Here is a 24,604-nt window from a genome sequence, read left to right as displayed (position 1 = left end):
TCGAACCCGGAATCTCCTGCTTACATGGCAGACGCTCTATCCATCTGAGCCACCGAGGACACACATGAATAAAGCGACTGCAGGGACTTATCCCTTGCATGCTTCCCGTGAGACCCACATTCCCAACTGTCCACAATCTACATACGTAATGTACCTAATAAATATTTGCCCATCCACTCATTACTTGCGCACACTAAGGTGACAATACCTGTAAGAGTTCGGGCAACCTGTGCGCGCATGCGCACAGACAAAGGTCAATGGCTGAGGTAGCCTTTAACTACATATGAAGTTAGTATTAACTGCATTCAAAAGAACAGATATGGGTCTCATGGAAAGCGTGCAAGGGATAAGTCCCTGCAGTCGTACTATTCATCTGTGTCCTCGGTGGCTCAGATGGATAGAGCGTCTGCCATGTAAGCAAGAGATCCCGGGCTTGAGTCCTGGTCGGGGCACACATTTTTAGCTGACCCCATTGAGGTATATCAACACCTGTTGGTAGCTGAGGGTTTCAATTAATTATAATTTATGAATATAGCACCTTAACAACTGCCTCACTTCCCCCAGTATGACATACCATGAACTGTTGCAAATCTCTGCTGGTCAACAAGTCCTCTGCATAATGAGTGCTAAAAATAACCACTTATATTTAAAGCAGACAAAAAGCTACTTTGGCCACAGTAATACAAGATATAAGTATCAACTGTTTTGTCTATAAATACTAAAACAAATTTTGGGTCCAATCAGACACTGAAATTTATTTCATCTTCAATCATGTGGCATGTAATTAGAACACAACCTACTCGTAAGCTTTCCAAATAACACTAGTTGTGACTTTCAAGCACATAAAGATTTATAAAACATGAATTTTTGACATAAATTTTTCAAAAATATCTCCATTAGCAATAATATATGAGATACTTATCTGTGACTATTTATTTACACAGGAGCCACAGTACTAAACATTATCGACATAGAGCCTCACCCGACTGCAACACAGTAGCATCATTTGACTCGTCAGGCTCAGAGAGTCGTGGTGGGCTCAATCGTTACTATCGCCAAGCGTGGGAAAATCTGCATCAAACAGCAGCTGGGCACGATCCACTGAGGCGAAAAGAAACATTGGATGAGCCAACTGGTTACCGGGAAGGTCTACGTGATGGCAGTGAACTAGTTGTAACTGATGTGGCTCCAAAACCTTCAGCTGTAGCTGCTGCAGCTGCTGAGAAGAGACGCCATCACCACCATCACCACCACCACAGGCCACGGTACTGAGTCTATCATCCTGGCACAGGGAGCCTCTTCAGTGGAGCCCCTAGCTGCCATGCTCAATCAGTATATTTTGCAATAGAAGATTTACCATTTTCTTCTGTTACAAATGTGTGGATGCACTGATATAAGAATCTTTAAACATTTCTGCTGAACTGGAGGGGAATCATCTTCGTATCAGCTACTTGCTCTTATGTCCCAGTCACATAACTGAATACAGCAGTAGCTGAAGTGACAACATTCCAAGTAAATACATCCACTGGAGTGGTTTCCACCTTTTGATCTATATGTATTTACTGTCACGCAGTAACATTTTTCAACCAGGTAGTTTTATGTCTGAGAAAGCTTAATGCACAAATCAAGATAAAATTAATTTATTTGGAGTGTTTGGTAAAGTCCTCTCTTCTACACAAATGCTTTATTATATTAAACCGATTTATGTACTATAAACAAAGTTAAGTCAAACTTTACAATATTGAGTCTCGTGTGCCAGCTGGTGAAACTGTACAGTATTATCAAGATCACCGAATACCTTTAGATGTCTATTATATCTGTGTGAAGATGCACAAGTGAAAAAGTGAATATAAACATAGTATGTAAACAGAGGACTCCTGACTTAAGGTTTACCAGACCTAGGTAGAAAGAAATGTATTTTATTTTTGTTGATTAATCCAAATGTTATTTACTTCTGAATAGACTGTGTTACCTTGTATAGTATGGCTTTATAATTCATCTGTAATATGTGATATGTTCAAGAACACATGTCAGCAGTAAGTTTTGTTGTTGATCACACAAATCCTACACCAAGGCAGAAACTATGTAACAATATGAAGCTTTGAGCTTTCTCCTCTAAGTGAATACTTTTTTGTCTTTGCCATTTCTGCATGCAAAATGCATTTGTACACAAAACTTTATTTATGTGCCAGAGCTAACAGCATATAAAATGTAACATTAGTTTTACCAACAGAAATAATTTTGACAATTACGATGAACTCTTCTTGTGTCAGTATAGCCTTCTTATGAAACTGAGTTAATTTATAGAATATACCTGGAAATGTGTGTACACTTTGTTCCTTGTAATTTTGGGAACACAAGTAGCAGTACTGATAACACATCATATTTCCTTTCAGACTGCATTTAATACACTGTGTGCAGAAAACTCATTTTTGGTAACATTAAGTTAGTACCACAAACACATTTTGTATTATTCTTAAAATACTATTATGGATCACAGTGCTATCTTAATTAGCAGCTCCACCCCTTGTGAAACCACTTTGTACTGTCATTTAAGCATCACACAGACAATGCAGAATTAAGTACACTTCACAATAGGAAAGAATACGCCACAGTATTATTGTTAAATGTAACTCAAATGCTATTACTGTTAGCTATGACAATGTGCCATCCAAAATCTGTGTGCATATAACCAAAAGTAAACTCAACTGGATATCAATTTCCTATAGTACAATATTACAAAACTTTTTCTATTAATGATTCCCTTGGCCTTTCCTTGTAAAGTTTACAACTAGTTCATGACTAAAAATTAAGGAATGGCCGACGAGACTCATAACTGTTCCCCATGAGTTGTTTTTATGGATGCAGCTTTACTGCTAATATGGTTTGTAAAGAAGCTGATATGACAATACTATTAAAAGAATGACCACTTGTGATTTATCAATGCCTGTTACAGGATCCATACTATAAATATACTGTATAAAGTGTTTATATGCTGAAATATACTACCAGGTCTTTATAAGATGATCCAGTGCAATTCATGTAGTTCATTCCATTTTGTGTAACTTTATGGTTTCAATCAATACATCACTGATGTAGTTTCAAATGAGGGCCGGTTTCATAAACTGTTGAAATATGAGCACAAAATATACTAGTACATACCATTTGTTCATCTACAATCTTTTCTTATGTGCTGTAAACCAAATATTTTTAATGATCTCTGCAAATCTGGTTTCCACAAACTTTATTACCGTAATTATTCTATGGTCAAAACTTAAGTCAAACAAAATGAACACAGAGCACCATTTTAAAGATTTTTTTACTTTATTGTACAGTATTCAATTGTTTCTTGTAAATTATAATACACTGCTATGATACAGACCATAAAGCATTACTAAGTGAAAATAGTTCTTTCAAAAATACTTAATCCTGTTGGTAGTTGTATTTATCATCTTAACTATGAAAACTTTATTATAAATTATTTGTATCTCTCATGAATTCAAATAGAATTATGTATAAAATAGTCAAATATTAAAATAAATGAGTACTTATTAGAAGCACAAGTGTATGCCAACACCCCCCCCCCCCCCCCGCCCCACTCACACATGGGGGGGAGTGGGGGGGGAGAGAGGGAGAGAGAGAGAGAGAGAGAGAGAGAGAGAGAGAGAGAGAGAGAGAGAGAGAGAGAGAGACCCAGGGAGGTGGGGGCAGGGAGCCATAAAAATTAAATAATTATAGTTTTTCTTATTACTTTAATATGAATCCATATACATACATAAATCACTGTCACAACCTACATCTGGTAGTTTAACACCATTTTTTTTTTTTTTTTTCAGTGATTCATAGTATATTATATCATTCTTTCCATTAGTGGAAACTGAGGAAATTATCTTTGGCTTAAAAGAACATGTAGATTATTTATTGACTTCAAATATCAAAATATCACAGCTCTGTCTTCACAGACAAGTAACAGAGAGCATGCAAGCAATGGACAATGAATTCCAAGAATCTGTGCTGTCTAATTCTCCAGAAAAAAAAGAAAAAAAGTTTGTCAAAATAATTACAAAAGCTTTTTTTCATCCATAGTCTAAGCATTCACTTTTACTGCAGATGCTCCACAAGAATTATGTACAACCAGAAGCCATTTACCAAATGTTCTTCGACCAGTGACTCAATCCTACAGCAGCAGCCACTTGCCTATGAGATTTCCAACCTTCTTCCTTGCTGCTATAAGCTGCGGAGGATCATTTGGGGCGCTGGGGTACATATTTGCACAATGTGCAGTTCCTGCAATGACACTTTGCACATGAGAATGACAGCAAAATCTATCATAGTAAATCTAGAGAGACTGTTTATGTGGTAGGTAGATAAACAAGCAATTTCTACACTTTAAAGTAATATGCAATATTATGCACATACTGCAAAAATAAGGCTGGCACAGTTTCAAGTTTTCAAAAAGTGTTCATTCCTTCTTTTAAGAAATAAGAGGAAAAAGGAAAAGAAAGGATGTAGATGGTTGGAGACATAGCAAAAATGAGAAATAGCTCTAGTCTATGATTAACAAGTGCCCTAAATGGACTAGCATTTTCTTCACTGTCTCCTCAGTCTTTGGACATTTTTCCCCTAACCTCCTCCTCCTCAATTTCTTGACACAGAATCTCCAATAACACTCAAAATTAATATTTCACCTTCCTTAAAGATCAGATGATAATTTTAGCAGCGAAAGTCTCATCTGGTTATTCACTTTAGAAAATGCTATGAAAATTACATAATCTTTTTTGAAGTTTATTTAATATGTTACCGGAGGAAAATTAAAAATGAGCCTTGTTAAAATTAATTTGATCACCCCAAAAAACTAGAAGCAGATATAAACTTTAAAATAATGACTTAAGTTTGGATATGTTTTTTCATGGCAATATCATGTGTATATAACGGAAGCAATAAGTAGGAAACTGAAAAATTTAGAAGTGCAAATTCTGCCTCAAAATGTAAAAAGTGAATTTATGCAATAAATGTTGTACCACAGCAAACAGTACCCAGCTGAACTATTTTGCCACAGATAGCTTGAAACAACTTTATTTTCTGCATACAGATATTGAATCAGTAACCAATTTTCAGTTACTAGTGTTGCACAACACCTACCAAAGCACAATTTGGAAAGAAAATCTGTTAAGAATGTGTGCCCAAAATAAACAGTGCACACAACATACTAGTGTGGTTGGTAATTGCACACTGGTCCCACAAAAAATGGGCAGTTGAATGGTCTACATAAGATACATGGCACATATGTCAATGTAGGGCTTAACATCTTACTTGGAGATGTCTGCAGTGGTGGGATTGACTTTTTAAAAACCATCTATACAATTATATTGGTTAAGATCTCAGGCATTACACACTGCACCAATTCACCCTAGTGGGCTCTCGTTTCCGAGTAACTGATGGAGAAAAAAGAAGAAATTCATAATTTTGTGTGGCACTCAACAGCATTAAAAAATTTGTGCTACAGAATGTGGCTGTGTGGTGTAGTGCTCAATATAATAGCTTCACATGCAGTAAGTTTTTTTTATTTTTAAATCTTTACTGAAGTTACTTTGATCATCATTTTTATTCAGGTAACTGATTTAAATGTAAATTTTATTTCCATTTTTTTGTCACATAATTTTAATCATAGTACCAACATCTTCATTTTCTCTCATTTTTCTTCTTACTGTTGTTCTTCCACTTGAAATCTTTGTTCTTGTGCTTTTAATTAACTTTATGCATTAATTTTGATTAAATTTCTTTATCACCCTGTTTTTTATCTACATACTGCTTTTATTATCTCTACTTCTTATTTTGCTTGAATTTCATTTTACTTATAAACCCTTCTTTTACTTAAATCTTGATCTGCATTATTCTGTCCATAATGCAACAGGTATTTAAGTTATGTTTGCATGATGATTAATTTGCAAAACTGGATATCTGGTAATGAAAAATACATTTTTTACACCATTGCACAGTCAAATAGATTATTTTATCTGTTGTTTTTTAGTAGATAAATCAGAATTTTCAAATAACTGAATATTATAATGGATAAATATGATTAAATTCATATTCACAAAAATTTCGATCGGAAAAAGAATGATGTAAAGAAAAAGATAAGAAATGAAAAAGTTGATAAGGTGAATAAAATGTCAGAAAGGAATATAAATATTTTTATACAGTTAAATCAAATAATAGAATAAAAATAATCATTAAAGTTATTTTGATAAAGATTTAAAAATAATCAATTTAACTGCTCTTGACTAGGTTCAAAGTCATAACCACAACCTCATGTGTGTGAAACTATTATCCTAGCCACTACACCACACAACCAATCAAAGTAATCCAACTTTTTTTTTTTAACATTATTGAGCCTCATGCAAAATTCTAATATATTTTTTCGTCAGTTACTTGCAAATGAGGGCCCACCAGGGTAATGGGTTGCAGGGTGGGATATCTGGAATTCGTAACCCACATCTCCATAAATTTGGTTTCAAAAATCAATCTCATTGCTTGGGACCTCTCCATGTTATAACAAAGAAACGCGTACATTTGTCTGCTAGCTAAAGTTTGTACTATGAGAAATTGTGGACACTAAAATGCGTCAGTTTTAGGAGCAGTTTGTATTTAACTACGGATGCATAAGATACCTGTATGAGTCGGGCCTCAACAACCTTATTTACAAAGGTGCCAATCTCAGCAAGCATCTGCCCAGTAGCCCTTATAAAATGTTTCATGAAGTCCACTTTGCTTTTCTTTGTGTGTCATAACACTGATCCATTATGGGGTTTGAATTCAATTCTCGTGTAAGCAGGAGATGATTCATGCATCAGTTCTGTTTTCTTAAAAACACAGGCTGTCTGAACTACAAGATCAATGTGGGGCTAGTTTCCCTTGCACTGCTCCTCAACTGCTGGCCATTTGCAGCTCTCATTTGTTTACACTTGTGCCCACCAGTTATGCTATGGTGTTCACACTTTGGCGACAATGCTGAGTATCTTCCTATAAAGTGTGAATAGAGTTATTTTTGGTTCAACATCCACTTTAAGTATCTCTTCAGTACCATTTGCAATCAAGTACGTATCGTATGTCCCATGTTTGAACCCACAACCACAACCCCCTGCATGTGAAACTATTACCCTATCCACTACACCACACAACCAGTTAATGTAATACAACTCTTTTTGGCATTATTGACCATCACGCAAAATTTCAAAATACTTTTCGTCAATTACTTGCACTTGAGGGCCCACCACGGTGAATGGCTACAATGCGTGATACCTGGGATCTTAACCTACATCTCCATAAATTTAGCTTCAAAAAGTTGATCCCATTCTCCTTGTTATAAAAGAGAAGCACTTACATTTGTCTGCTGGCTAATGTGAGGATTTGTGGAGACTATAACGTGTGCATTTTTGTGTATTTATCAGAAACAGTTCCATGTTTTAGTAATTGTGTGGCATGTAGTACCACTGCTTGCATTGCAACAGGTGTTTGTTTTGGGTTGAAAGCCACTTATACAGTTGTAGGATCCTTGAGATGAGTTGCAGCGTCTGCCGTCTTTAATATGTCACTGTGATTGTTGAGTTCAGATCTGAGCTGAGATGGTGACCATTTGCTCACAGGTCCAGGCATTGCTGGCTTCTGTCACACAGATTGAGGCTGCTGTCAATGGGCATCACTGTGGAGGGTTGGCTGTGGGGATCTAAAGGACATTCACCACATCCCACGTGCCCCGTGAGTGGTACACCACTGTGGTTGCCTCAGGTATTGTCCACACTGAGGCTGACCCCTTACCTGTGGTTGTGTGAGAGGTCATTCCAAGGTGTAGCGGGCAGCAAAGGGCCTGCATGGTTCATCTGATGGATATGCTTCATATGCTATCTGCGTCTGATAAACATTCTGAGTTGGATGCAGTCACTTGCTATGTTTCAGGGGAAGCCTCTCAGCCTGCAAGATATGGGCAGTCACAAACAGTGGAATTACTGGTATTTGTGAGAACCAATATTGGGTGTGTCATGGGGGGGGGGGGGGGGGCTGTTAGCGATACAGCTGCCAAGGACGGAAAGGGATCCAATGTGCACTCTGTGTGGATACTGGGAAGAGTCATTCCATGTTTCTGAATGCTAAGAAGAGCACAAAGTGCAGCCAATTACTGGTGGTGGTTCACGTTGGTGCTAATGATGTGCATCACTTTGAACTGGAAGAGATTCTCTATGGTCGCGAGTTACTAGCTGAAATGGTAAATAGTGTCAGTCTTGCTTGTGAGATACGAGGGCTATTCAGAAAGTAGGGAACATTTTGGCATTTAAAAAGGGGGAAAAAAAACTACGTACAAGAAATACATTTTACTACACACATCTGAAACAGCGACTGGCATACTACTTTTCCACATAGGCACCAAACACATTGCGGCACTTATCATAGTGATGGACAAGCTTTGAAAGACCTTTGTGGCAAAATACTGCTCCCTGAGACTTCAGCCAGAGAGTCATGCCCACCTGGAGTTCCGCATCATCATCAAAGTGCTGCGTTACAAGCCAGTTCTTCATCTTGGGGAAACAAGTGGAAGTTGCTTGCTGCAAGATCAGGGCTGTAGGGCGGATGAGGGAAAATTTCCCCGTTTGAATGAATTAAGGAGTTCTTTAGTGTGGTTTGCCATGTGAGGTCAGGCATTGTCGTGCAGAAACAAAATTTTTGACGACAGCTTTCTTTGGTGTTTGTTTTGAACTGCTTTTCTAAGGCCGTGCAAAGTTTGGCAGTACTGGACAGAATGTATGGTTGCTCCACGTTCGAGAAAATCAATAAGAAGCACACCTTGCCTATCCCAAAACACTGTCACCATCAACTTCTTTGCTGAGAAGGTTTGCAAACATTTTCTTGGTTTCTGGGGGGACCTTGTGTGTCCCCACTCCATGGACTGTAATTTTGTCTTGCAATTCACGTGTTTCACTCAAGTCTTGTCACCGGTTACAATTCGATCCAGTAATGGATCACCATGTTTGTGGTAGGCCTCCATAAATGTCAACATTGCCCCCATTCGCTGTTCTTTATGTTGCTCTGTAAGCATTTTGGGCACCCATCATGCACAAAATTTGTGGTAGCCTAGTTTTTGAGTGACAATTTCAAACAACAACATCCGTGAAACTTGTGGAAAAGAAAGCGAAAGCTCCGTTATTGTGAAGTGACAGTTTTCACGAATCGTTTCTTCAACTTAGTGACAAGATCGTCAGTCACAATGCTCAAGCGTCCACTTTTCTCTTTATCATGAACATTGGTTTGGTCATTTTTAAATGAAATGCACGATTTCCGGATAGAACATTCACTCATTATGTTGTTTCCATACACTTTGCACAGTTCATGATAAATTTCTATAGGTTTTAGGTTTTTGGCTAACAAAAACTGTATCACAGACCATACCTCACAACTGGTGGGATTTCCGAGTGCAGTGCACATTTCAAATTCGAATATAAAAAAAAAAAAAAAAACAGATGTGCAGAGACGTTCCCACTGTCATGGATAGATACTGACTGAGCTGCTGAGCATGCACATACCAAAATATACGCAGTCAGTGCACGCCTAGTGGTGTCAGATAGAAATGTTCCCTACTTTCTGAATAGCCCTCATAAAAGGAGCGCTCATCATCTGTAGCATCATCGACAGGACGAAATGCAGACCTTTGGTTCAGGATCAAGTGAAGGTCCTGAATCAGAGGCCCAGACGATTCTGCACCCATGCATGTTGTAGATTCCTCAATTTGTGTCACAGAGTGGTCAGTTTTCAGGTTCTACTTAATAGAAGCGGCTACATAGGCAGGCGTTGTGTGTAGTGGACTAGGCAGTTTTTTTTAGGTTAGAGGGTCTCGGGAAACTACAGAAGGGGCATCTGTCTAGAAGTGGCAGGGCAAACACAGGTCTAGGGTAGACCTAGCAACAATTACTACTGTAGTTGTAAACTGTAGTGGCTGTGTTGGGAAAGAATCAGAACTTCAAGTGCTATCCAAAAGCAGTAAAGCTCAAATTGTTATAGGTAATGAAAGCTGGCTAAAGTCGGAATAAGTTTAGCCAAAATTCAGCAAGGACCTGACTGTGTTCAGAAAAGATAGATTAAATACAGTTGATGCTAAAGTGTTTATTGCTTTCAGAAGAACTTTAGCTTGTAATGAAATTTAAGTAGATGGTTTCTGTGAGTTAGTACAGACAGAAGTTGTACTTGACAACCAAAATAAATTAATTATTGGTTTATTTTACATATACAGCAGCTGAACAGTTCAATGAAAACTTGAGTCTTATTCCAAATACATAAACCAGTCATACCATTATAGTTGGTGGTGACTTCAATCTATCCTTGACAGGTTGACAAAAATACAAGATTTGTAATGTTTTACTGAAGCTCGAAACTTGGTGCAGGTTTCAATGTGAGATGATTTTAACAGTTACCACAATGAAACTCCATCTTTAAATCTGGCAGTTAAACCAAAGAGATTTGGGTGGTATATATGGTATGCCAGCAGTAAGACAGACTCAGTATCTCCACAGTGCAATACCAATGGCAACATTACTGATGACAGTGCCAACAAAGCGCAGTTACTAGCACGGTTTTTTTCAAAATCACTTCACCAAAGAAAATGAAGTAAATATTCCAAAATTTGAATAAAGAAAAATTGCCAACATGAGGAATATATATGTAGATATCCTAAGTGTGGCGATGCAGGTTAAATCACTTTATAAAAGCAAGGTCTCTGGTCCAGTTTGTTTACCATTTAAGATCCTTTCAGAGTATACTGATACAAAAGCTCCATCCTTAGCAATCACACACAACCGCTTGCTCATTGAAACACCTGCACCTAAAGAGTAACAAGTTTTACAGTTCACGCTAATAACCAAGAAAGAAAATAGGAGTAATCCGCTGAATTACAGACCCATATCATTAATATCTATTTGGAGCAGGGTTCTGGAACACATACTGTGTTTAAACATTATGAATTACCTCAATGAAAATAGTCTATTGAGAAATAGCGAAAGTGGATTCAGAAAATGTCATTCTTGCGAAACACAATTTGCTCGTGATTCACACAAGATAATGAGTGCTATTCCAGTGTATGTCGAACTGACTGATTATTTTTAGATTTCCAGATGGCTTTTGATACAGTTTCTCAGAAGCAACTTCGGATCAAGCTGCATGCCTACAGAGTAGCATCTCAACTGTTCAGCCGATTTCATGATTTTGTATCAGAAAAGGTCACATTTCAAAGTAAATGACCTAAAGTTATCTAGTAAAATAGAAACAATATCTGGTGTCCCCTAAAGGAATAGTATAGGCCCCCTCCTCTCCTCATCTATATAAATACCTTAAGAGACAATCTGAGATACCCTCTTAGACTGTCTGCACATGATGCTGTCATTTACCATCTTGTAAAGTCAGCACTTGATCATAACAAATTGCAAATTGATTTAGACAAAACATCTGTATGATGCAGAAAGTGCCAAATTGACTATAAATAATGCAAAGTGTTTAGTGATCAACTTAAGTACTAAATGGAATCCATTAAATTTTGGTTAACACATGATAAATCACACAAATCTAAAGGCCATCAGCTCAAATAAATACTTAGGGAACGCAATTACAAATAACAAACTGGAATGATCTCACACCCAATGTTTGGGGGAGGGGGGGGGGGGATAGCAAACCGAAGACTATGATTTATTTGTAGGAAGCTTAGAAAATGCAACAGATCTCTTACGGAGTATTGCTGGATCGGGTGGGATCTGTATCAGACAGCATCAACTTAGGATATCGGAAAAGTTCAAACAATGGCAGTTCATTTTGTACTATCACGAAATAGGGGAGTGTGTGCCACAGATATGATACGCGAATTGGGGTGGTAATAATTAAAACAAAAGCATTTTCCATTGAAGCATGACCTTCTCATGAAATTTCAATTACCAGCTCTCCCCTCCAAATGTGAAAATATTTTGTTGGCACCCACCAACATAGGGAGAAAGGGTTATTTTAATAAAATAAGAGAAATTAGAGCTCACACACAAATATTTAAATGTTTGTTTTTCCTGTATGCTGTTCCAGAGTGGAATTGTAAAGAAATAGCTCGAAGGTGGTTCAATGAATCCTCTGCCATGCACTTAACTGTGCAGTGTTGAGTAGTCATGTAGATGTAGGACCAAAAGAAGGAAACAAGCAAAGATTATTTTGGAAAATAATGTTTACAGTTTTGAGGAAGGAAATATTCCACTCCCGCACTCTTGTCTTGTTTTGTTTTGTTTTGTTTTGTGTACACGACATACAACTGAATAAAGAAGCAATTCCAAATATATAGTAGACAACTGCAACTACTCATTTGAAATATCTGACTGACGTCCATATCAAGGGAAGAAAATCGCGTGCAAAGCTAGCTGGTGCTGAAATTTGAATACTGACTGCCTCATATATTTTTTTCCATTTTCATTTATTACACAACCTTGTTCACACTGGAAAATGCTCAAACTAGCTGAAATATAAACTAGGGACTCCTTATGTTATCTGTAATAAACAGTACAACAAGAACTATGATAATAATTCTGCAGTCAGAAAAAATTGCTCATACATGTATCATGCAGGAAAAGACAAAATACAAAGAGGAAGCAATTTATTTGTAAAAATTACTTATGAGTTTCGTGCACAACAAAGAACAAAAGTACTTTATTATGAGAACATATAGCAGACATGCTGAGTTGCATACAGACACAACAAATAGACTGTCACAAATAAGCTTTTTTTCAACAAGGCCTTTGTCGAAAATAGAACACACACACACACACACACACACACACACACACACACACACACACACACCAGCAGTCTCTGGAAGATGAACCCACACTGCGAGCAGCAGCAGTGCATGATGGGAGTGGCAACTGGGTGGGAGTAAGGAGAAGGCTGGGGCAGGGAGGGGTAGGGGTAGGGGTAGGGGTAGGGGTAGGGGTAGGGGTAGGGGTAGGGGTAACAGGGGTATGGATGAGGGACAGTGAAGTGCTGCTGAGGAGTGCGCAGGAACAAGATGATGAAAGGGTAGGGCAAATAGGAGCAGTAGGGAGGTTAGACAGAGGGTAGGGGTGAGGTAAGTGGGGGAGGGGGGGTGTAGAGGAAAAGGAGAGAAGTAAAAAAGACTGGGTGTGTTGGTGGAATGAGGGCTGTGTAGTGCTGGAATGGGAACCGGGAAAAGGCTCCAGTGAGGACAATGATTAATGAAGATTTAGGTCAGGAGAGTTACGGGAACGTAGTATATATTGCAGGAAGAGTTATTATTTGCACAATTCAGAAAAGCTCGTGTTTGGTGGAAAGGATCTATATGGCACAGGCTGTGAAGCAGTCATTGAAATGAAGAATTTCATGTTGGGCAGCATGCTCAGCAACTGGGTGATCCACTTGTTTCTTGGCCTCAGTTTGTCAGTGGCCATTCATGCAGATGGACAGCTTGTTGGTTGTCATGACCACACCGACTGCAGTACAGTGGTTGCAGCTTAGTTTGTCGATTACATGACTGTTTTCACAGGTAGCCTTGCCTTTGGTGAGATAGGTGATGTTTGTGAACAGACTGGAGTAATTGATGGTGGGAGGATGTATGGAACAGGGCTTGCATCATAGATGGGAGCAGCAGCAGTAGCAGCATCAGCAGCAGCAGCAGCAGCAGCAGTGCACGATGGAAGTGGCAGCTGGGTGGGGGTAAGGAGGAAGCTGGGACAGGGAGGGAGAGGGAGAGGGGTAGTAAGGTAGGGGTGGAGGACAGTGAAGTGCTTCTGGGGAGGGTGCAGCCAGGGACAAGGTGGAGATGGGTAGGTAGAGGTCTTGCATTGTAGATGCAAAACCTGCCCCATACATCCTCTCACCACCATCTACTCCAGTACAGTCACGATCATCACCTGTCTCTACATGTGAAACCAGTCACGTAATCGACAAGCTAAACTGGCACTGATTACACTGCCCAAATGACATCCTTCATTTCAATGACTGCTTCACAGCCTGTGCCACATGGCTCCTTCTCACCAACACCAGCTTTTCTCAACTGCGCAAATGGGAACATTCTCTGCAATATATTCTATATTCCCATAACCCTCCTGCCCTCAAAATTCATTAGTCATTGTCCTCACCCAACCAGCACCTTCCCCATTTACATTCCAGCACTACACAGCCCTCATTCCACTAACAGACCAAATCTTTTTACTTCTCTTGTTTTCCGCTACCCCCTCCCCCCACCTCTTCCCTGCCACCCATTTAAACTCCCGACTACACCTAGCTGCTCTCCATTTTACCCCTGTGTGCTCCCCAGCAGCACTTCACTGTCCCTCACACCTATTGCCCCCACCCAATTGCCATTCCAATCATGCACTGCTGCTGCTGCTGCTGCTGCTACTGCTCACAGTGTAGCTTCAGCTGTCAGAGACTGCATTCGCGCGCGTGTGTGTGTGTGTGTGTGTGTGTGTGTGTGTGTGTGTGTGTGTGTGTGTGTCATCTATTTTCGACAAAGGCCTTGTTGGTCAAAAGCGTATTTGTTACAGTCTTTTTGTTATGCCTATTTGCGAATCAGCATCTCCGCAACATGGTGAGTGGGATCTTTCCTTTTCATGATATTGTTGCATTCCATCCTGGATTTTCCGTTGTTTGATTTTTAAGGACACTACTGTATGATCTTTGGCCAAATAAATAATAGCCGCAGAATGTTGTGCTACAAGCATATGGAGAAAACTGGTAGTGTGATCTCCTTCTTGTACAGATCTTGGATAGGCAATTACAGTATTTGGAGAAAATGTTGACAGTTAAAAAAAAGAGTTATATAGACATGTTTCTGTACAAATATAATTCAAAATATATCATTGAAATCTTAGCTGTCAACATGCTGTATTCATTATAAACTGAGTGCGAGAAAGGAGTTTCTGGAAGATTTGTTAAAACAATCATAGACTGAGCAGCTCATATCCTTAGCACAATAACTAGAGGAAAAGCATAAATTACAATCCACTAATGAGCATGTCTACTGAAAAGTTTCAAATACTTATAGTTGCTAACCTCTGAAGACTGGGGACAATGCAACTGCAGTATTAGCTATAATAAGAGTGCTGGAGGAACAAGAGGGACGTGAAAACTAATGCAAAAAAATTATTCGGATTGCGCAAAGTGGCAATGACCATTTATTTGAATAGCCAAAACTACACCACAGCAACAAATAAGTAGCTCATGTGAGTGTTGGCTTCTGTGGTCATTGCCACACTCAATGAATTCTTCTAGGTCTCCGACAGCATTGTCAGCAGTAAAACTGCTGATATTTCGGACCTATCTCATATGCAAATTGCAAAAGTTATCAAAGGCAACACCATGAAGAAGGAAACTTGCAATGTAGCCAAAAACATTAAAATTTTACATACTGACAATGCGTTCAATATCAGAAGAATTTAATTACTGTAAACTAGTAGCTCTGTTTTATCATTCTTCCTTTGTGATCAGAAGCCTTGTTACGAACATCCACAAACAGACCTATGTGTTGTACTTATGTAGGTCAAAAGCAATATTTGCCTTTAATACAAATTAGTTCACAATTAAATAATACAAATTTTCTAAAAAGTTGGAAGTTCTGTTCGCTCTGCAATTCACAGGAAAACAGATAACTTAGGGTTTTAGTTTGATAACAGCAAGAATTTGCATTCAGTTTGCTATTCACATCTCTTTTACCAATCAACAACCAGTAGTTAGTAAAACATGTAACACCTCCATATAAAGTCCTTAATTTTCATATCTTGTGCAACATGTAATATCAATAACTTCTGTGAACTCACTCACATAGAGACAGAACTATTTGTTACCACGTTCTATAATCTTGCAGGGTAGACACCATGTATTAAAAATGATAATATCAAGTAGATACAGTAAAGAACATCAAAAAACAATGTAACTCTTCCGATTTCAAAACATACAAGATACACTGTACTATGCAGATACACATCATAAGAACCCAAGTAAAAGTGACAAACCTTGTATAAAGATGGCAGGAGAATCTGATAGTAAAGTGTGTGTAATTCCCAGTGCATGCCAAGGGTCTATTGAACCATGTACATACACAACACGGGTTGCCTGCAGCGCAAAGGCTCCATACAGTGTATTAGTACGGTAAGTGACAGCCTTTAGGAAATCAGAATTATACCTGCAACAGATGAAAGGCAAACTACAGTATTGTTTAACATAATGAGGAAAACTGGTTTTAAAGTTTATAAGATCATGAATGGCACAGAAAGTAGACTCAGTATTTTGAAAACAACTTGCAGTACTCATATTCGCACCTGTTGACTGGTACTTATAGACTGCATAAAAACTTTATGTGCATGTATTAAAATGGGGTTTAATAAAATAGAAAAGCTGTTTGGAACTACAACCTAAATGTGGATAGGGATCCGAAATGCCATCTTCCTGAAAGCAAGCCCAGTTTCTTTGTCAGTGAGTCATCTCACTCTGTACCTCTCTCTAATTTGTCTACAATTCTTGGTAGACTGAATTCATTGTTACTGGAAATACATTTTCATCCTATCTGAGCCACCTGTGCTCATCTTGACCCACAGCCTCAAAGTAGCACAACTGAAGTCCTCTACTCTCTATTCAAACTTTTGTTTACAAACTTCTTTCTATGTTTCACTTGAATCGCAAAATCACATTGACAAAAATCATGATTGTGTGAAATAACGATCTAGTTTTTTTTTTTTTTACAGTTATTTCTTAAAAAAAAGAAAACCCTCTAAAAATTTTGAATTCTACACAGTAGAATTTCATCAACATAGCTTCTAGTTACATAATGATTTCACCAAAAATAAATTTTGTTAAATAGTGAAAAGCCACAGAAATTAACACAAAAAGACAGCGAATCGATTCCCTATGGACACTGGTTAAAAGATGTACAATACAGCCATTACCTGGAACACAGTGTTAATATAATCAAAGGTTTTTCACACTTCTCCTCACTTCGTTCAATATTTCTCTTTGGTCATGTATCTGACTGCCAAAGCATAAATTTTTGACAACTGCTTTCGAACGTTACCCTCATTTTAATTACAGTCCACTGGTATGACATTGCACAGTGTGGTTGGTTCCACGTTATTCTGAATTGAAAACCAGTATGGTATTTATGTTAATTAGATGTTCGGTTATATGACTGAACAGCTTCCCTTATGATTCAATCTCAGAAACGGAAAGCAATGGAAGTATCTTCCTATTGCCATATATGATGAAATGTCCTGAATAAAGGTTATATACCACTACCTATTGCTGCCAGAACAACATATGAAATTGGTTGTCATTACAATTACACTGGGGTGATACAAGTCATGGGATAGCGCAATGCACATATACAGATGGTGATAGTATCGTGTGGACAAGGTATAAAAGGGTAGTGAATTGGTGGAGCTGCCATTTGTACTCAGATGATTCACATGAAAAGGTTTCCAACATGATTGTGGCCGCACGATGGGAATTAACAGACTCTGAACATGGAATGGTAGTTGGTGCTAGACACATGTGATATTCCATTCCAGAAATCATTAGGGAGCTCAAAATTCTGAGATACACAGTGTCAAGAGCATGCAGAGAATACCAAATTTGAGGCATAAACTCTCACCATGGACAACACAGTGGCCAACGATCTCCATTTAATTACTGAGAGTGGAGTTTGTGTAGAGTTGTTAGGGATAACAAACAAGCAACACTGCACAAAATAACCAGAGGACTCAATGTGGGACATATGATGAATGTGTCCGTTAGGACAGTGTGGCGAAATATGGCATTAATGGCCTATGGCAACAGACGACTGGCACAAGTGCCTTTGTTAACTGTATGAAATCTTTCCTAGACTCATGACAATATCAGCTGGACCCTAGACAACTGGGAAACTGTGGCCTTGTAGATGAGTCCCAATTTCAGTTGGTAAGAGCTGATGGTATGCTTCAAGTATCCACAATGCCATGGACCGAAGTTGTGAACAAGGCACTGTGCCAGTTGATGGTGTCTCCGTAATGATGTTGGCTTTGTTTACATGGAATGGACTGGGTCTCTGGTCCATCTGAACAGATCAATGACAGGAAATGGCCACATTCAGGTGCTTGGAGACCATTTATAGCCATTCATGGACTTCATGTTCCCAAAAAACAACATCTGGTCACCAGGCCACAATTATTTGAGACTGGTTTGAAGAACATTCTGGATGTTCAAGTGAATGATTTGGCCACCCAGATCACCTGACATGAATCTCAAAGAACATGTGTGGGACACAATCGAGAGGTCACTTTGTGCACAACAACCTGCACTGGCAACACTTTTGCATGCCTCAATATTTCTGCAGGGGACTTCCAACGACTTGTTGAGTCCATGTCACATTGAGTTGTTGCACTAAACTGGGTAAAAGGGAGACCGACATGATATTAGGAGGTATCCCATGAGTTCTGTCACCTCGGTGTATGTTGGACTATCTGACACATCTGACATATGACTTTGCACACAAACAAAGAATGAAATTTCACACATGCCTCATTTCTATGTCCACTGACTGGTAAGGACAAAAATGCAGAAACTTCAAAATAAGATATTCAGAACATATCAGGGCTTTTAAAAGCAACAGCTCCCATAGCACATTTGCTGACCACCTTGTAGTAACAATCACCACCCAACCACAATAGAAACAGGCTTAAGAATACTAAAACCCAGCCACAGCCTATACTGCAAACTGACCATTGACGAAAACTTCCATATACAGAAGGCAATAGCAGAAGGAAAACAGCTCTTAAATGAATACACTACACTCTGCAAGGGCACACTATTTAACACATTAAATGAACTTTACAAATAAAAACAGCACAAACAGATAAGTCTACACACACACACACACACACACACACACACACACACACACACACACACACACACACACAAAGACAAAACGCAAACAAAATTCAAATTTGGCACTGAACTCTGGTGAATAAATGAACACTGACTGGGCTGGGACACACAACAAACCACAATCACACTGAGTTCTGGTGAAGTGAAAAGTGTTTTACTACATTATTTGTGGAAAATACTTGTTATAGTTATGTGTGCATCACAACACCTCAGCATGATGTGGAGAATGCAAGTGCTTGCCACACATAAACGTAAGTAAAAACGAATATAGGCACGAAAACATTGTGAAAAACTAAATTACATTCCAGAAGATAGGTTAACTCCCAGCAAAAATCTTTATCACCAACAACGTTTGTCACACATAAGTGATCCAGAAAATTCATGCACACCAAATGTAAAGGTATTTACAAAAAGAAACAATCGATTGTTTGAACTAAAAATGCACATAATTTTATAATCATTTAACAAAAATGTTCACATTGCAGAATAAATAAAAACGAGCACCCACTGATGATGGCACAGTGGTGCCGAAACATGTTTGGGTACTGAGAAAAACAGTGTTGTGCATAACTGGCGGACCTCACATCCAACAATTTTAACTGCACACACTGCCAATACAAAGAGATGCAAATCAAAATGATAGATATTGGATCATTATAGCTCCACATTTTGGGTCTAACTTAAGAGTGAAAGCTGAAATGATTCAAGTGCAAAATACTATTATGACAGACTTATAATTTGGTATTAGTTAACTTGTTGTATTAAAGACAAAATAGGTGGTTATTTTTTATAACAATGACCATATCCATATTTCATACAACTGACTATAGACTAATTTTCAAGTGGTAACAAAATAAGTTGTTGATTACATCAAAGTCAGCTGTCACATGTCAGGTTTTTTTTTCCATTTTTGAGAGCATTTAGGTTCTCCTTGGTTTTGACAATACTTCCTGCGCACCATATACTTTTTGCTGTGCACAAGTTTAATGTCATCATTGTTTGTGTGTACATTTCCTGCGGTAGAACAGTGTGTCAGTGAGATTGACAACAGAAATATATGCTCTACAGCAGAAAATACATTAGCAATACAAAGTCTATCACACAATTCTGAATGAAATGAGGGTTTTTCCAATGACCATTAATCCTACCACCCCCAGACTAGGTGAATGAATCTCACAGCGAAACAGATGATGGGAGTAAGCATATCTATGAAGAGTTGTAGTCTTATAATGGAATTTTGAACGACTAGCTTTTGTCTAGAATGACTCTGCTCGAGATCTGATAATCTGTCTGATGTAGCAGCTTGCACTTTAGCTTCCACCATTAGAGGTCTCGGGGTTTGGCTTTTATCGGCAATTTTATTACTTCCAAATACTTTTCAAAACATTGGCCAGTCTTCCCAAGGCATGATAGGAAACTCGGGATATGACATGGACAATGAAAAGGCTGATGAACATACCAGAGGAACAAAATGGCTAAGAAATATGGAAACATGGAAGAAGAATGTAAGAAAATGCAAAGGGACAGCAAGTCAGGAAAATACCAACATGAAAGATAACATTGTGTTAGCAGTATTTACCTGTTAAGTGTAATTGCCACTTTAAATGCAGTGAGCACATTTCTGCAAAAAAATCGGGAATTGATACATAGGTGTATTACTAGTTACCCTAATGGGATGCGCAAATGACTTGGTTATGTAATGTTGTAAAAACAGTAGTAGCCAAATGATGTGAGAAAATACATTCTAATGAGCCTACTAGCCACAGAAGTGTGATATACAGTTCATACTATGTGGCAAAAGAGTTTGTAAAAAAATTTTTCTAGGTATGATCCAAATAAGCAATAAAAGAAATAATTATGAACTACATATTTTTAAAAAAGTCTCCAGAATAACTGAAAATGACAAAAGGGGATGAAAATCTCCTCCAAACAAGATCTCTGAGGAGAAACTGACATGGATCACTGACCATTTTAAAAGCATTCTTAGCTACAGAGCCAGTATGGGGAAAGGAAATCTTCATGTCAATACTTGTCTCCAGCCTATCAGGTACATACAAAACGTGTGATACATTTGAAGTGGCAATAAAAGCAGAGTAAGATCTAAAAATACACTTAGTTTTAAGAAACCTGCAAGACGATCACGTCGAGTTGGAAGCTAAAGTGTGAGATATTTTGAATGACTATAAAGCAAAAGTTAAAGATGATGAATCTTTAACAGCTACAATGTTTGGCATAGAGTACACTGTCCCCCTTATTTGAATATTGGTGAGGTCTGTTAATTATGACAGCTTCTGATGCTCAATTTCGTAATACATTCCTATTTAAAAGAAGGAGAAAAAATAGTCATGAACATTTGAGCTGAACACTGTGGCGCAAGAAGTTTGCAGGACATGATATCCTCACTCCATCACTACATAGAAGATTCTCAGCCAGATATGATCCAAACCCTGTGCCTTTTCAGCAACCGCTGTTCTGGGAAAAAAAAAAAAGGGGGAACATGTTGCATTTCTTAATTTTTCTGGTCAACAAATAGTGCCATCTCAAAAATATTGTTGTGCACAACCTTGTGAGTGGCCATACATACTTACAAAAAAATGACATTAATTTTTCTTTCATAAGTCGAGAGCAAAAGCAGAGGGCAGCCCTCTTCATGCGGGCAGCCATCTTCATGCCTCAGGCATATGGATGGACCTCGGACTGCGTGGCTGTCAGATACATAAACGTTTCATAGTTCGAGACACGCAAGTTTCTAGATTTGGAAAGCCTATCACATCACTACAAAGACTCCCAAACTGTTTACACGCACAAACGCAAAAAATAAAATTCTTCGAGCACTCAAGTCTTATGTGTCACAATGATGATTATACAGAAAAGTATTAAGCAATTGACCTCAAACCTAGTGAAACAGATTTGCAGGCACTCCTGCTAAGCCTCCAAAATTACATACCTGCACAGGCCATGGCAGCAAAGCCAATATCATACATGACGACAAAAGACATACAAAATTCTTAAATTTGTTCCACCGGATCATCATCTGTTCTTCCTATCATTTTCACAAGTAGCCTTTGTCATGCGAGTACCCTGGCAGTACCAGGGATTTGTTCACAGATTGGCCTTTGAAAGTGAAATAATTGTGGGATAGGATGTGGTTGGCTCAGAGAATTATGAAAGAGGTGGTGGATGTTGTATCAGGAAGACATGGGGAAAGGTACTGTTCCGTGGCTGCAAGACCATATGCATGGGCATAGGAGATGATGGCGCACAAGGACAGTTCATCAGCAGTGAGCAACAAGGAATCTGGTGGTAACATGACAGGAAATGCGGAGAGGCAGTGAAGGAAGTGAGTAGTGAGTTGAATGTAGGATGGGGGGTTACTGACAATAGTTTGGAGGTGTTGGCTAGCAAAGGCAGAGATTTATTTTGTCGGAGAGTTGTACCCAGCCACAACAGGATGACCAGTAGAAAGACCTGCGGGATTGAGTTTGGGTAGTAGGCAGAAAGACAGGAGTGCGAGGTGTTGCTTGTGTGAGAAGGGAGACAGATTCAAGTGTCAGGTTTTGGGAAGGGCTTAAGGCCTGGAAAAGCTGCTTGAGATCATCTTGAAATTCTGGGATGGGATAATGGTTATAAGGTTCATATGCAGAGATGTCAGAAAGATGGCAAAGACCCTGAGCCACAGACACTACATGTCACGACCACTATGGTGGAGCCTTTGTCTACAGAAAGGATATGGTCTGCATTATCTTTCAGGTTATGGATGGCAATGTGTTCCATATGAGTGATGTCGGACTCACTGAGGAACAACTTCGGAAAGGTACATGGGGTCAGGTTAGAAGTGAAGAATACCTGGCAGATTACCAGGGGATGCCTGGGTAGAAAGGGGGGGGGGGGGTGGATCACAGCTGAAAGGAGTTTGAAACTATTGTAATAAGGTTCTACATGGGGGTTTAGATAAGTTGTTGTCAATGGATAAGTGGCAAGGAAGTGTTTTCACTGAAAAGAATGAGCAAAAGAAAGAAGGGCCTTCAGAAGCCCTGTGTGATTGTTGAAATTTGATTTGGGGCTAAAGATGAGGCCTTTAGAAAATACAGAGGCTTCTGCCTGGGTCAGAGATTTGGCAGAAAGATTGACAACAGTTTTACACGATAGGTATTCAGGAGTTGTGTATTTCATGAAGGGTGGAAGGAGTTTTTGAGGATGGAAGAGGGGCAGGCAGGAAGTTGGATCAGAGTAGTAGGCTTTTTACTGGCTACAGGTAGCCCCAACAGGAGTAGCTCAGACAGCTTTCTCTAATGGTGCTGGGATGCTGTCCCCAACTGTTTGAGGGCAAGAGTTTGTATTGCAGTGATGGAATTCAGGAAGCTGGGGCCACAGAATAAATGGAATTTACAAAAACAATAGAGGCTGTCAAATATGGTTTGAGCTTGGATTGTATGAGTATGGAGGACTAGTTTGGTGAGGATGAGCGGCTGGTGAAACTGGAAAAAGTGAAGGTTCTAGCGGTAGAATGGATCATACCCTCAGATGCCAATATTGATGGTAAGCCCATTACACAAGGTACCATGTACCAGACAGGATTTTAGAATGAGGATGTGTGACCAGAGTTTGCCACAGGAAAAGGAGAGTTTTCTGGATTGGAGAAGGTAAAATGAGCAGGGAATCGTGCTTGGATGGATGCGGAATCACAGGAGTAACACAAAATTTATAGAGAAGGTGGATAATAAGCTGAAAATTTATGAAATGTTACAACAGAAATAAATTGTGGGTACTTTACAGAGAGTTGTGCAGTAAGTTCAGAAAATGTTTTAAAGAAGCAGGAAGTACTGGGTGCATTAGTAAACAAATAAATTTGATCACAAATTTACATGTGCAATCGTAAGTAATCATGCACGATTATACGAGGAGATAATAAATAAATACATGATATCTGCTTTCAGCCATGTTTGGCAGTATAAATCAATATTGGAGAATACATTTAAAAACTGCACTGGAGTTAAATGTTCGAAAAGCGGGTGTCACCATAAGTGCAGAGTGTTGTAGCACAGCACTATTTAGTGTGGTAGACTGTTACACCAGCAGGAATTCAAATTTTGCAACGGAAGCTGGTCAGTTCGTGGTTCAAAAGTAGGTACTGTAGAGGACAATGACGTATAGAAATATTAAGGAATAAAGAATGGACAATGAGTTTCAGATAAGTAGAGAGTTACACTAACAAAGGTAAAAGGGTATGGTAAGGAAGAGCCAAACTGGCAATGTGTAACAATAATGGAAATTCCTGGATGGAACAATATATAATATACGAGAAAGGCAACCGGTAATCTGTAACAGACTTATAAGTGGAGCACAATAACACATAACAGAATACAGTATTCACAATAGCTTTTGAGCACTATGTCTCTTTCTAGCAATGATTTTATTGCCTCAATACAAGATGAAAATAATACATGTGTTTTGGCACAACAAATATTTGGCCAAAAATTGCATTCAGCCATTGAATATGCAAATAACACAGACACCAACACGCAATAGTGACAAAAAAATTCAGGGTTGGGTAAAGTACTCCAACCGTGTCAATTCATTATATGGAACAAATGTATTATGGCACAATGTGCTTCTTCATACACACACAGATTTGAGAGGAAATGAACAACTCTTCAGT

The 24,604-nt window shown here is 38.7% G+C and overlaps 2 protein-coding genes across 3 annotated transcripts in view; one reads left to right on the top strand and one right to left on the bottom strand.

The window, feature by feature from the left end:
• The window catches only part of LOC126267256 (uncharacterized), a 250,102-nt gene extending 246,938 nt beyond the window's left edge, over window positions 1–3,164 (top strand). Inside the window, exon 12 of one of the 2 annotated variants that reach the window (XM_049972306.1) lies at window positions 945–3,164. In XM_049972306.1, coding sequence (XP_049828263.1) covers window positions 945–1,272 — 328 coding nt within the window. In that variant the 3' untranslated portion in view covers window positions 1,273–3,164. The remainder of the gene's footprint in view (window positions 1–944) is intronic. The other variant, XM_049972317.1, reaches the window with a different exon arrangement.
• Window positions 3,165–3,732: 568 nt separating this feature from the next.
• The window catches only part of LOC126267261 (putative serine protease K12H4.7), a 92,539-nt gene continuing 71,667 nt past the window's right edge, over window positions 3,733–24,604 (bottom strand). The window contains exons 8-9 of the mRNA XM_049972329.1: window positions 16,041–16,210; window positions 3,733–4,287 (exon numbers count right to left, since the gene is read on the bottom strand). Coding sequence (XP_049828286.1) covers window positions 4,178–4,287; window positions 16,041–16,210 — 280 coding nt within the window. The 3' untranslated portion in view covers window positions 3,733–4,177. The remainder of the gene's footprint in view (window positions 4,288–16,040; window positions 16,211–24,604) is intronic.

Source organism: Schistocerca gregaria, chromosome 1, assembly GCF_023897955.1.
Source record: "Schistocerca gregaria isolate iqSchGreg1 chromosome 1, iqSchGreg1.2, whole genome shotgun sequence".
Lineage (NCBI taxonomy): Eukaryota > Metazoa > Arthropoda > Insecta > Orthoptera > Acrididae > Schistocerca > Schistocerca gregaria.
Note: the sequence above shows the minus strand (reverse complement) of the source record. Positions and strands in the feature narration are given on the sequence as shown.